The sequence below is a fragment of the Marmota marmota genome, unplaced genomic scaffold, assembly GCF_001458135.2.
Source record: "Marmota marmota marmota unplaced genomic scaffold, marMar, whole genome shotgun sequence".
NCBI classification, from domain to species: domain Eukaryota; kingdom Metazoa; phylum Chordata; class Mammalia; order Rodentia; family Sciuridae; genus Marmota; species Marmota marmota.
The window spans coordinates 27,429,778-27,443,203 of NW_026000082.1; the positions used below are offsets into that span (position 1 = coordinate 27,429,778).

A 13,426-nucleotide genomic window follows, 5' to 3' on the forward strand; every position below is an offset into this window, starting at 1 on the left:
TGCCCGGGAGAGACCGCCAGGAATGCGGAGGGCGGCGAGAGCCGAAAGACCCCGCCCACGACAGAGGCCCCGCCCCCACACAAATCAGGCAGGATCAGCGTGGCGTGTCTGGGGCTGTTTACTTTCTTGAGTTTTTAAAAACTGTATACAAGGGCGAGGTGGCCCGAGCCGGATGTCCCCCCAGGTCCGGCCGTGGCGCCTCTCAGGCCCAACCTCAGTGCGTCTGCGTCTGCGCGTGTTTGAAGCCCTGCTTCGGCGACTTCGGTCTGCTCTGCATCAGCTGAACCTAGAGGGGAGAGGGAGTCAGGGCCGGCAGCGGTCACCACCCTCCCGCTGGGGTCTGCACCCCACCCACCTCTAGCAACCGGCGCTTCTCCCTCTCGCTCTTGAGCTCCTCCCAGATGTCGGTAATCTTCCCTCTGTGTACAGGAGGATCAGGTGAGGAGTCCTCAGACCCTTCCCTTCCTCCCCACACCGCCCAGCCCCTGTCCACTTACTCCAGCTGCAGCTCCAGCAGCCCCAGCAGCTCCCTTAGAGACCCCATCTCATCCTTTAGAGTCTTTACATCCACTTCATCATTCTTGCTTTCGGAAGAGTTTTGCCTCACTAGGAAATGGGGGTTGGGAGTCTCTTGGTCTGGAGTTGGCTCTACAGTGTGTGGGGCTTGGGGGTCAGGGTCTATCCCTTTAAAGAGCACCTGCTCTTTGGGAGCCACCTCTTCTGTCAGAGGCATCTCCTCCTCTTTTGGGGTAGGCTCTTCTTTCGCAGGTGCCTCCTTCAGGAAGGTTTTGGCCTTCTCCAGGGTCTGGGGCTTCGTAATGGCAGGCATAGACTTGTAGGCATTCTGGAGTGGGGAGCTATCCCCATGTTTCATCATACAAAGGCAACTCTCTGAGGAGTCAGGCTGCAGGGGGTACTTCTCTGGCATGATAGCCTCCTCTTGGGATTGAGCCTCTGTGGCCACAAGGGATTTCGCCCTCTGCAAACTCTCCGGGGGAGAGAAATGCGGGAATTTAGTATTATCTCCAGGGGAGACTTCTTGAGAACACACCTGCTCTAGGGTCAAGCTCTTTTCTAGGGCACAGGCCTCATCCACAGAAAAGACCTTTTCTGGAGTGGAAACCTTGTCAAGAGTCCGGGTCTTCTTTGGAGTGGGGACCTTTTTGGAAGCCAGGATCTTCTCTGGGTTGGGGGCCTTATTCTCCAGAGTTAGGGTCTTCTCTGGAATGGGGACTTTGTCAGGAGCTAGGATCTTCTCTGGGCTGGTGGGCTTATGTGGAGGCTGGATCTTCTCTGGGGTGGCAGTCTTCTCTAGAGCAGAGGTCCTATTCACAGAGAGGGGCTTTGCCGGGCGGGGCTCTTCCTCCTGTGGCGATGGGGTGAGATCTCAGCCAAAGGCTGGATGCTGTGAAGGGTTGAGTCTGGTTCCCCTTTGTCCAGGATCCTTCACTCTTGCACACCACACCTCTGGGGCCCAGCTCTGCCCAGTATCTCCAGAGTCTCCCATGTCTCCAGCCCCTTACCTGATTGGATTTGGGATGCTGCCGGGAAGCCTGGGTTTTGGAGTGCTTTCTGCCAGGTTGCCCAGGACCCCCACTGAGGAAGCTGTCCTTGGAACCTATCAGAGCAAAATCTCAGAGACCCAAGGCTACTCTGAGCCCTGATCTCTCCCCATTTCTGTACCTCAGTACAGCCACCCTATCGCTGTCCACCAGGTGTCCCCTCCATTGGAGAAGGAAGCCCTTACCTGAGTCTCGGGAGGGGCGCTTCTGACTATCGCCAGTGGATGTCCAAGATGTCCTGGAACATATCCCCATCAGGCCCTGGGATGCAGGTGGGAGGGACAGTCCCTCTGTACCTTTTTCCTTCCCCCAACCCCACGTGTTCCTTACTTGGCTTTGCTGGGCCTGGAGGGAGCTGTCACTAGCTTCTTGACATTAGAGAGGGATGTTTTGGGCATCAACTTTCTTGGTTCCTTATTAAGAGCTGGGAGGAGAGAGCAGCGAAGCATGTGTTCATTGACTTGCCATCCATATGCTGGTCTGGCCCTGTCTGTGCTGTGTGCAGAGACTGTGGACAGATGAGTCCCATCTGACTCTCAAGAAGGTGACCGCTCTAACCCCTTCTTCCTCCCTGAGCTCCAGACACATGTTCAACTGCCCTCTCAATATTCCCACTTAGGGGCAGGGGTAGTTTCTTGGTAGAGTGTTTGCCTGGCATAAGGGAGGCCAAGGGTTCAATCCCCAGAACTGCAAAAAATAAAATAAAAAATATATAAATATAAATTTAAATAAATTTTTTAAAAGGAGTTAAGTAAGATCTGATTTTTGAGAGAAAGAGAGAATTTTTAAAAATATTTATTTATTTATTTTTAGTTTTCGGCGGACACAACATCTTTGTTTGTATGTGGTGTTGAGGATCGAACCCGGGCCACACGCATGCCAGGCGAGCGCGCTACTGCTTGAGCCACATCCCCAGCCCCAAAATAAATTTTTAAAAATCCGATTTGAAGAGCCACTGGCATCACACACTTGACATCCAAAACCAAGCTCTTGCCTCCCACCTCTAAATCTGTTTCTTTCTCAGTGTCCCACTTGCTCACGAGGAAATGAAGAGTCATCCTTGACTCCTTTTCCTTCTTTATGCTGCACATCCAAACCCTCAGCAGATCCTGTCTGCACCACCATCAAAATACATCCCGAGGGCTGGGGTGGACCTCAGTGGTGGAGCACTTGCTTCACGGGTACAGAGCCTTGGGTTCAGTCCCCAGCCCCACAGAAAAACAAAATATCCTGAGTCTGATCACTCCTTATTACTTGGAGGTTGATCACCCCCAAGGGCACCTGGCCTATGACTCAGCCTCCATCCCCTGCCCACTGTAGCTAGAATGGGCTTGGGGTCTACTGGGGAAACAGACATTAAGAAGTAGAAGTAAAATATTTCACATTCGAGAGTTATTGTTATTGACCAACAACAAGCAAAGGAACATACATTTTCCTGTTCTTTTTTTTGAGATAGTGCTCACTATGTTGCCCAGGCAGGCCTCAAACTCCTGGTGGGCTCAGGTAATCTTCCCACTTTAGCCTCCTAAGGAGCTATATTAGACTATAAGCATGCACCACTGAGCCTGCCTCACAATTTTTTTTTTTTTTAAACACATTAAGGATCCAATCCAAGGGCATTCTGTCACTGAACCACAGCAGTAGCCCTTTTCAATTTTTTTTCCAAATTTTAATTTTTTTATTCTAATTTGTTATATATGACAGCAGAATGCATGACAATCCATATTATACCTATAGAGCACAATTTTTCATATCTCTGGTTGTATAAGCCCTTTTAATTTTTAATATTATCATGTTATTTATTTATTTATTGGTACCAGGGATTGAACCCAGGGTGCTTAACCACTGAGCCACATCCCCAACCCTTTTCAGTTTTTATTTGAAACAGGGTCTCATTAAAATTCTTAGGGCCTCACTCAGTTGCTGAGGCAGGGTTTCAATCGCAGTCCTCCAGCCTCTGCCTCACAGCTGAGATTATAGGCCTGTGCCACTATACCCAGCCTTTTTTAATTTTCAGACAAGCTCTCCCTAAGACTTGGAGACTAGTCTTGGACGTGTGATCCTCCTACCTCTGCCTCCCATGTCATTGGGATTATAAGCACGTGCCACTACACCCAGCTTCACAACTATTTATTTTTGGTTTTAGGGACTGAACCCAAGGGCACTTTACCACTGAGCTCCATCCACAGCCATTTTACTTTTTATTTTGAGACAGGGTCTCACTAAATTGCTGAGACTGACCTCAAACTTGCAATCCTCCTGCCTTAGCCTGCAGAGTCACCAGGATTACAGGCATGTGCCTGCCACCACACCCAGCAGCTTCATAATTATTATTATTTTTTAACTTTTTTTGTAGTTACAGATGGACAGGATGCTTTTTTAATTTATTTTTTGTGGCGCTAAGGATCTAATCCAGTGCCTCACACATGCTAGGCAAGGACTCTGCCACTGTACTAAAGCCCCAGCGCTTCACATTATTTTTAAAAAGGTATAATAGAAGCCAGGCGTGATGGCACATGCCTGTAATCCCGGTGGCTCGGGAGCCTGAGGCAGGAGGATCAAGAGTTCAAAGCCAGCCTGAGTAACTGTGAGGCAATAAGCAACTAGGTGACCCTGTCTCTAAATAAAATACAAAACAGGGCTGGGGATGTGGCTCAGTGTTCAAGTGCCCCTGAGTTCAATCTCCAGCACCCTGCCCCCCCCAAAAAAAAAAAAAAAAGGAAAGAAAAAGAAAAAAGAACTACATTATTAGAAATGAAAAAAGGAGGGTGCTCTACTGACCCAACTGGTTAGTGTGCAGCACTTACACAAACTTGCAAAAAAGGCTGTAACTGCAGATTGTCACTTTGTCACTGAGATTAAAAGATTTTATAAAAGAATACTATAAGCAACTTCACACAAATAATTGGAAAACTCAGATTAAATGGATAATTTTACAAATACAACTTTTTAAAACTGACTTTAAGAGCTGGACATAGTGGCACATGCCCATAATTCCAACTATGCAGGAGGCTGAGACAGGAGGATCCCAAGTTGAAGATAAGCCTTAGCTAATTAGCGAGACCTTGTCCCAAAATAAGAAACCAAAAGGACTGGGGCTGTATCTTAGTAGTAAAGCATCTCTTGGTTCAATTCCCAATATCACAAAAAAAAAAAACAAAAAAAAAACAAAAAACTGAGGGTCCTAGCATGCAGGAGCCCCTGGGTTCAATCCCTGGCACCACATAAAAATAAACAAATAAAATAAAGGTATTGTGCCCATCTACAGCTAAAAAAAAAAAAAATTTAAAAAGCTGATCGCCAAACTAATTCAAGAATTTTTTGCCTGCCTATTCTAAAACTTTTAAAGAAATTTAAGAAATAATTTAAAATCTTCCCATAATGTTAAAAAAAAAAAAAAAACTAAAGCAAAATCAGGGTGCAGCTTGGTGGTAGAGTGCCTGCCTAATCTGTGAGACCCTGGGTTTGATCCTCAGCACCATAAAAACAAAATGTGTANCAACCCAGGGCCTCACACATGCTAGGCAAGCACTCTACCGCCAAGCCACAACTCTAACCCTAACAATCTTATTCCTAAGAGTATACTTGAGAGAAACTTTTTTTTTGGGGGGGGGGGGTACCAGGGATTGAACCCAGGGGCATTTAACTACTGAGCCACATCCCCAGCTCTTTTTTTTATATTTTATTTAGAGATAGGGCCTCACCAATTTGCTCAGGGCCTTGCTAAATTGCTGAGGCTGGCTTTGAACTTGAGATCCTCCTGTCATAGCCTCCCAAGCCACTGGAATTAAAGGCATGCACCACCATACCCAGCCTCAGAGAAACTATCTTATCTGTAAACCATAAGATGGGCAAAAGAATGTTCATGGCAGCACCATTTGTAATAGTTTTTTAAAAAACTAGAAATAGGGGCTGGGTAGATATAGCTCAGTTGGTAGAATGCCTGCCTCGCATGCACAAGGCTCTGGGCTCAATCCCTAGCACCACACACACATACAAACACACACACACACACAAAAAAAAAAAAAAAAAAAAAAAAAGAACTTATGGGGGGGAGGGTGCTGGGGATATAGTTCTGTGGAAGAGCACTTGTCTATATGCACAAAGCCCTGGTTTCAATCCCTAGCATCACAAATGCTGCTGCTGTTGATAATAGTAGTACTGCTCGTCATAATAATAACAATGAAGAATTAGGTTCGTAAACATTTTGTAGAAAATGAAGACAATTCACAAGCTGAGATAAAAACACTGGCAATATATATACCATAAAGAATTGATATTTAGAATATGTAAAGAACCCTTACACATTATTAAATGTGTAACAAGGAAATGCAAATCCAGTTCATAATGAGATGCTACTTTGACTTACCAGATTCACAAAAATAATAAAATATTATAACACCAAAATGTGGAAGAGGATGAAGATCCACAGGATCTTTCATACTGATTGATGGTGGAGTGTTAAAGAATACAATTATTTTGAAAATTAATTTGGCTTTATCTCATAAAAGTTTAAATTCATAGGGGCTGGGGATGTGGCTTAGTGGCAGAGCACTTGCTTGAGGCTCTGGGTTCAATCCCAGTCACCTCAAAAGCTGAACCTTTACTTACCATAAAATCTAACAATCTCTCTTTTTTTTAATATTTATTTTTGATTTGTACACAATACCTTTATTTTGTTTATTTATTTTTATGTGGTGCTGAGGATCCAACCCAGGGCCTCACACATGCTAGNAAAAAAAAAAAAAAAAAAAACTAGAAACAACTAAAACATCCAACATCAGGAAACCAGATACATAAACTGTGGTAAATTCCCTGCAAAGAATATTATACATTATAGAAAATGTACATCTAGACTGGAGTTGTGGCTCAGTGTTGTGGCTCAATGGTAGCATGCGTGAGGCATGAGTTAAATCCCCAGCACCAAAATAAAAAAATTAAGGTATTGTGCTCATCTACAACTAAAAATTTTTTTAAAAAAGAAAGAAAATGTCCATCTACACACAACATGGATGAATCTTAGAAACAATGTTAATTGAAAACACCAAGTCACTGGGCACAATGGCACATGCCTATAATCCCAGAAACTAGGGAGGCTAAAGAAGGAGGATCACAAGTTTAAGGCCAGCCTTACCAATTTAGAGAGGCCTTAAACAACTGAGTGAGACCCTATCTAAAAATTTTAAAAAAAGAAAAAAAGCTGGGGTTGTGCTCAGTGTCAGAGCACTTGTCTAGCATTTGTGAGGCACTGGGATGATTCTCAGCACTACATATAATTAAGTGAATAAAAATGGAGGCCCATCAACAGCTAGGAAAAAAAAAAAGGAGGCTGGAGATGTAGCTTAGTGATAGAGCACTCCTGGGTTCAGTCCCTAGTAACAAACAAAACAAAACAAAAAACACACCAAGTCCCAGGGAACTATCAACATATGGTACCATTTTTTAAATACTTTTTTGTAGTTGCAGGTGGACAGCATACCTTTATTTTATTTATTTTTTAAAATGCAGTGCTTAGGCTCGAACCCAGTGCCTTACATATGCTAGGCAAGCACTCTGCCACTAAGCAGCACCCCCAGCTCCATGCTACCATTTTTATAAAGCTCAAAAAGAAGTTTACTTTTGGACATATTACTTATTATGAAACCTTAAAAACTCAAGAGAATCACAAACATAAAATTCAAGATAGTGGTTACCTCTGGGGTGGGGAAAAATGGTAGAATAGGAAGGAGAAGAAACACACTAACTTATTGGCGATATTTTAGTGCCTGGGCTAGTGTGTGGGGTGCTCATTATTAAGTTTTATAACACACATGTCATGTGTTATTTTTAGCATGTATCAAATATTATACTTCAAAGACAAAAAGACACACTACTACACACGTACAGATCCACACAGAGCTATTCACTGACACACCTAAAAGACTCATGAACAGAGTCTCATGGACTCAAAACACATATAGGGTCCATTCTTAGAGACTGTGATTACCACATTCTCAAGATTCAAAGAGAAACACTGACACACTAACATAAATAAACTGACCCACACATTGACTCACATACATTCCTACCAGGCCTTTGACCTACAGGGGAGAAAGTTCCTCTGGGGTACACTGGATCACTAGGAGACTGCAAATTGATTTTCTGGGCCTCTGGATTTGGATTGATAGCTGTCCCAGAGCACATGCCCCAGTCCCAGACTCCTCAGGCACCTACCTGATTCCTGAGAGATCACTGTCCTTGGGATCAGCTTCTTGATCTAGACAGAGCATCATCAGAATCAAAGAGGAGCCCCACCAGTCTATTCCACTCTCATTTGGGGTAACCATCCAGTTGGGCTCAGGAAGTGTCACACCCTTTAGCTGTTTTTCAGGAAGCTTCATGCCCCTCTGTGTCCACTGAGTGCTATGACCCCCAACTTTGTCAAAATAGTTTGCCTCCTGCCACCCGGGTGTCCAGCTCTGTACTCACTGGGGGTGGTGGGAGGACGAAGTTGTCTGGGAAAACGCCTCTCCTGCCTTCACACTCTCCTTCCCACCAGCCCTTATCCTCTGTGTTCTGAGAAAGAAACAGCATGGCGGGAAGATGAGCACCACCCCCCCCCAGGCTCCTTTCCTGGGTCTCAAGGTCCCCTTCCCTGAGACCTTCCCTCCCAGTTCCTCTCACACCTTCTTCAGTACTTTCACCATGTCCCCCTTTCGCAGTGCCAATTCATCTGGGGCCTCAGGATGGTAGTCAAACAGGACCCTGCAGATCTCAGGATGAAAGACTGAGGGACGGTCAGTTCGCTGTAGCCAACCCTCCCTCCTCCATCAGTCTAGGAGGTCCCCTTCCCCCAAGTCAGAGTGGCTTGGAGAGGGGGGCTCTGGCTGGGAGCTCACCTGTCTGCAGGTATTCTGGAGAGCTGTTACAGGCCAGGCTGTTCAGCTAGTGGGGTCAGAGGGGCAGAAGATGATGAGCCTCCTGCCCTTCCAAGAGGAACCCACCACCTCTGTGCACATTCTGAGCAAATTTACCTTGGGAGGCTGCTGGGATCCAGGGCTGATGGAAGACATGTCTGGGCTGCCAAAGCCTGGTGGGGGACAATAAAGTTAGGAGGGTGAGAATTCAGTTAGGTCAGGGGAAGGGACCAAAGGGGTTACAGGCTCAAGATGTGTGGATCACAGGCTCATGCCACCAAGAGGGTCATTGGAGATTGCAGTCTGATCACAGGGTCGAGATCTCACTTGGGGGCCCACTGTCCAGCAACTCCACAAAGTTGGATGGGAAGGCTCCCAGCTGCCCGTTCTTCTTCCCCAGCCACCAGCCGTCCTCAATCTGGGGAGGGGGGGAGGATGCAGGGGTTCTGCCAAGTGTCTCTAGAAATCTTATACCCTCCATTCAGCCGGAGGACCTGCTCCTGCCCCTGCTCCCTTACTTTTCCATCTCTGCGCCTCTCATCATTCCCATCGCCCTCACCCTCACTTCACCCAAATTTCCTCACCCTTGCCCCATCCTTTCTCCCAAACCCTCTTATCTCATTCCCTCACCTCCTTTATCATTTCGACAATCTCCCCAGCTTGCAGCTTCAGCTCGTCTGCCTGCTCCGGGCTGTAGTTGAAGTTCACTTTGCACCATCGTTGAGGGCCCCGAGATTTGGCGGGGTGACCTGGTTCGGACACGAAGAGGTTAGCCTGAGCAGGGTGCCCCAGTAAGCTGAGCTGGGGGGCGGATCACACGCACAACGTTTAGTATCTTCTGGCCCCGCCCTCAGGTGGGGCATTGTCCTTGGAACCAATCACAGGCCACAAATCGGCCCTACGGCCCCTCCCAGAGCCACGCCCGCCTCCACGCTCCTCCGCAGCTCGCGCCCACCCGCCCGGAGCTCACCTCGGCTGCGCGCGCAGCGCGGTCTCCGGGTCTCCCCGGCGTCCCGCATAGCCACTGGAATCTCCTGAGGATGAGGGCTGGCTTTAAGCTCCCGGGCAGCAAACACCGACAACCCCGCCCCAGCCCGCTCCCGACCCGGCCTTACCTGCACCAGGCGCTTGGGGAAGAGGCCACAATGGCCCCTTAGCTCTCCCAGCAACCAGCCCCTTCCTGGCCCCTCGCGCACCTGCCGGACGATGTCTCCGGGGGCCAAACTCAGCTCATCCTCCTTCTGCGCGTGGTATTCAGCCAGGACCAGGACCTCTGCGGATGCAGGACCGGATCGGGGCGCGGCTCAGAAAAGCCTCATGGAAGATAAACTGGCCCAGGCGGGCGCACCCCCAAGCGAGTCCAAGGCTCGGTGTAGAGGTCAAGCGGGAGAATGGGGGTGATGTAGGCGTGCAACGTCCCCCTTAGGTTGTACAGAAGCCCACCCAAACACTGCGCACATACCCATGGCTTCCAGGGCTCCCAGAGCCTAGCCCGTCCCGAAGGCGGCCGAGTACAGGCAGAGTGGGACGGGCTGCGAGACTGGAGCCTTGGAGGCGGAGACGCGAGCCGTAGGTTGGGCTCCAGATGCAGAGTGGGCGTGGGAGGGGGCGGCCTGGCTCAGCTGGTTCTGCCCCTACCCTGTAAGGACTCCAGGGTCTCTAGACTGCTGATGGGTCACAGCTCCTCCCGCTCTTCCCCGGCCACGCGAATTCTAGTCCTTCTCCTAGCTTTGACCGGGAAGCTCCCACCCAGCATTTACACAGCCTTCTCAGGGCCAACCTCTACTGGCTCCCAAGCTTTTAGCTGCAGGGCAAAAGGTGGGGAGAGGCACATGCCCAGGGTGGAGCCCGCCAGCGGAAGGCTCCACCGGGCTTAGAGCGGTCGCTCTAATCGGACCCTGGATGGAGGAGAGGCTGCTCCAGTCCGGAAAGCCTATTTATTGCTCGCCTATTTCAAACATCGGCCTTCCTGCAAGGTGCACTCTTCCCCCCCCCCCACCCCCTATGGAAGGAGAGCAGAAGATCCCATGCTTCGGGCTCTATTTGAGCCCAGATACTTCCTTGAGGAGGACAAGAACATCTTTTATTAAGCATATGATCAAGCCCAGAGCCGAGTGTAAAGGTTTGGGCCCACCTATAAACCAGCCCCTTCTGAGTTAGGCTTTCGGGTCATCTTCCTGCACCGTGAGAAGGCCGAGTTGCTAACCCAGCCCTTGAATTCTGCCCCACCGAGGAAACATAAGTCCTTGCTCGTGACACATCCGTTTCCCCAGATATAAAAATCGAACACCCGAGAAACGCCGCGGGGAAAGTAGAAATCAAGCTTTAAAGGATAGAAACTGACTCCTTCAGGAGGAAGAAGGGGACCCAGAGTTGGTATCCAAATAAGTGAGTGTCCTGCTCCTGTTATACATTTTAGATTTTCTTTGTTCTCCTGCCCGCCCCTGCATTGCCCCTTCCTCTGCTCATCCCACGAACGTGACCCGTGGTCCAAAAGGTGAGAGGCAAACGGGTGGGGGATGGGCCAGACAGCGGAGATCCTGGCAGGAAGGTGATAACCCAGGAAGGCGATAACAGGTCCTATAACTCCCTGCAGGGAGGAACAATTCCCCGGGCAGGTTAAGGTAAGCCACTGGTTGGAGCTGCAGTAGGAAAGGGCTTTGGATATTCAACATCTGATTTCCTTTCAACACTATAATGGGGAAAAAAAAGGAATCTGGTTCTTCAGGTGTCCAAGGCACAGGATGAAACAAAACCACTGGGGTGGGAATATGGAGTTACTACTGGGTGGAGAAATGTCAGAGTCCCCGAAGGGAAGGGGCTGAGTCACAATCTGGGTCCAGCCCCCACAGGCTTCTTTTTTCTTTCAGGTTTGCTGAAACTATTGTGGGAGGTTATCTACCACCCCCGGGAACACACACACAGAGGCAACAATGAACAAAGTCTATGCACATCTGCCACTTCATTTATTGTTTTTATTTGCAGGAGGAGTTGAAACAAATTTTAAGGGTGTTTTTTCTTTTTCCCCTAAACATGAATCATTCAAGTAAAACCAACTTAACCATAGAAATGTAGCAAAGTAAGGGGAAAGTAGCACAACAACCCAAGAGGCAAAGGTTGGGGGGAAGAGGAGGGTGCAGTCCGCATATAACATATGCACAAATGCCATATGATTCACCTGCTCAGGACCGCCTCCCCAGAAGGCAAGAACAAGGACCCATTTTAAGAGGATGTTTCCCCCCAAATATCTGAGAATGTTTCAACTTAAAGCTTAAGAAAAAAAAAAAAAAAAAAACCCAAAAAACACACAACCCCACAAACCACCCAGCCATAACCACCTTCCTTAATCGATCATAGGAGTTTCTTTTCATTTTATAAAAAGATTAATAAAAAATATTGAAAAAATTATTTTCTCATCTTATATTTGTAAAGATAATAGAATTCAGAAGTTTCTTAGAAAACAGACCAGAAACTGCCCTCCAGTTTCCACCCGTTGCTGAGGACTAGCAGGACTAGAAAGTTTGGAATACTGGAGCTGCTGGTGGAAAATGGGAAGCCCAGCCCAGCCCAGCCCAGAAGAAATCAGAAAATACAGGAGCAAGGGTGCATGGGGAGTAGGTTTAGAAGCAACTCCATGTGATACATGGCTGCGCAGAAAAGGGGAACACAAGGTGGTCAGAAAGGCCTTAAACTCCTCCTTGACATACAAAACAGGTTTTTACAAAGATCCAAGCAGTTTGGTCCCAAACTGAGGTGAACACTTCAATGTTTATTCACATGCTTTGTTTTCTCTTTTTAAGAATCAAAAGTTGCCCAAATTAAATCTTTCTGCTAATATTACTACATATGCCTTAAAAAAAAAAAAAAAGAAAAAAAGAAAAAGAAAAGTCTTTCAAAATCAGGATGAGGGAGAAGAGACTGCAAATCATCAAATTAGTCCTCTCAGCTCCAAATGAAATCAAATTAAGAACAAAACTGTTGGGTTTCTAATAGGGAACACAAACCAAAATCCAAGCATTGCTCTCCCTCCCGACCCCAGCCCCACCCTACACACCAACAACAAATGAAACACAGCTAGAGCCCAATGTGTTGTGTTCTGCTCCAGAGCTGGGCCTGACCCCAGGGCTCTGGAGGCCTCCTCTGTCCAGTGGGACGCTGCGCCAGGGATACTTTCTGCTGTAGGAGGATTCTTCATGGCTGGTGAGGTGGGGTGGGATTTTCAGAATCTTCACGGCTCCTCTATCTAGCTCCTCACCAGCCCTCTTCCCAGCGCCTCTCTCCCCTGGGCAAGGGCTCCTGTCAGAAGTGGCCCCTACTCAGTTGTGGGCTGTAAATTGTCCTTTTCTTCTCGGTTCTCTGTCCCACTCTCATCATCTTCAATTTCCCCTTCCTCCCCACTGAACTTGTCATGGGCCCATTTGGGGCTGGTACTGGATTTCCGGAACATGAACCGGCCCCGACCCCGGGGGAAGGCTCCTCGGCCCCGGCCCCGGCTCACCCACTTGTCACTGCCTTCACCTTCACGGTCATCATGCTGAAAGAAAAGAGAACTGCCATCAGCACCAGAGCTCTTGCCTCTGCATCCACCCAATACAAACCCAGTCTTTTCATCCTTTTCTCCCTGACCCACTCCTCCAAAAATGTCACTTCTTCAGATCCAAGAGAATGCCAGTGGGGTGCCTTAGGAATTCTCTCTGAGGCAGTTTGAACACTATAATGACGACCACCATGACAAAAACCTTCACCAAGCACTGAAGATGCTGACATGCGTTATCTACTTAATCCTCACATCCATCTACCCTATCACTATCACACCTCCACTATGCAATGAGACAACAGGCTTAGAACTGCAACTATTATGTAGAGTTATGTAGTACACCAGCTCTAAAAGATTGAGTCTGAAGTCAATCATACCAAAATGTGAAATGTTGTCAGAACTAGTTATTAGCTAAGAAAGGAAGCACTTAG

At 47.7% G+C, this 13,426-nt stretch overlaps 2 protein-coding genes across 7 annotated transcripts in view; both read right to left on the bottom strand.

Moving 5' to 3' along the window:
- Positions 1–102: 102 nt before the first annotated feature.
- On the bottom strand, positions 103–10,167 carry Sh3d21 (SH3 domain containing 21). Of its 5 annotated transcripts, XM_015485267.2 has the most exons (16): positions 9,921–10,165; positions 9,574–9,731; positions 9,429–9,492; positions 9,089–9,207; positions 8,786–8,876; positions 8,576–8,631; positions 8,441–8,486; positions 8,228–8,328; positions 8,031–8,117; positions 7,776–7,818; positions 1,893–1,986; positions 1,748–1,800; positions 1,524–1,618; positions 498–1,366; positions 356–419; positions 103–286 (listed from the first exon to the last, which is right to left on the bottom strand). In XM_015485267.2, exons 1-16 carry the CDS (start codon positions 9,922–9,924, stop codon positions 215–217), a joined length of 2,016 nt encoding a protein of 671 aa, XP_015340753.2. In that variant the 5' UTR covers positions 9,925–10,165; the 3' UTR covers positions 103–214. The 5 variants fall into 5 exon arrangements, with proteins under 5 accessions (XP_015340753.2, XP_048671706.1, XP_048671707.1 ...); XM_048815749.1 differs by lacking the exon at positions 356–419 and having other exon boundaries at positions 9,921–10,167; XM_048815750.1 differs by lacking the exons at positions 8,786–8,876; positions 9,921–10,165 and having other exon boundaries at positions 9,574–9,838.
- A 1,236-nt stretch (positions 10,168–11,403) lies between these two features.
- Positions 11,404–13,426, bottom strand: part of Thrap3 (thyroid hormone receptor associated protein 3) — a 56,828-nt gene continuing 54,805 nt past the window's right edge. For both annotated transcript variants that reach the window (XM_015485268.2, XM_048815748.1), the window contains one exon: positions 11,404–12,992. In XM_015485268.2, the coding sequence (XP_015340754.1) occupies positions 12,771–12,992 (222 nt within the window). In that variant the 3' untranslated portion in view covers positions 11,404–12,770. The remainder of the gene's footprint in view (positions 12,993–13,426) is intronic.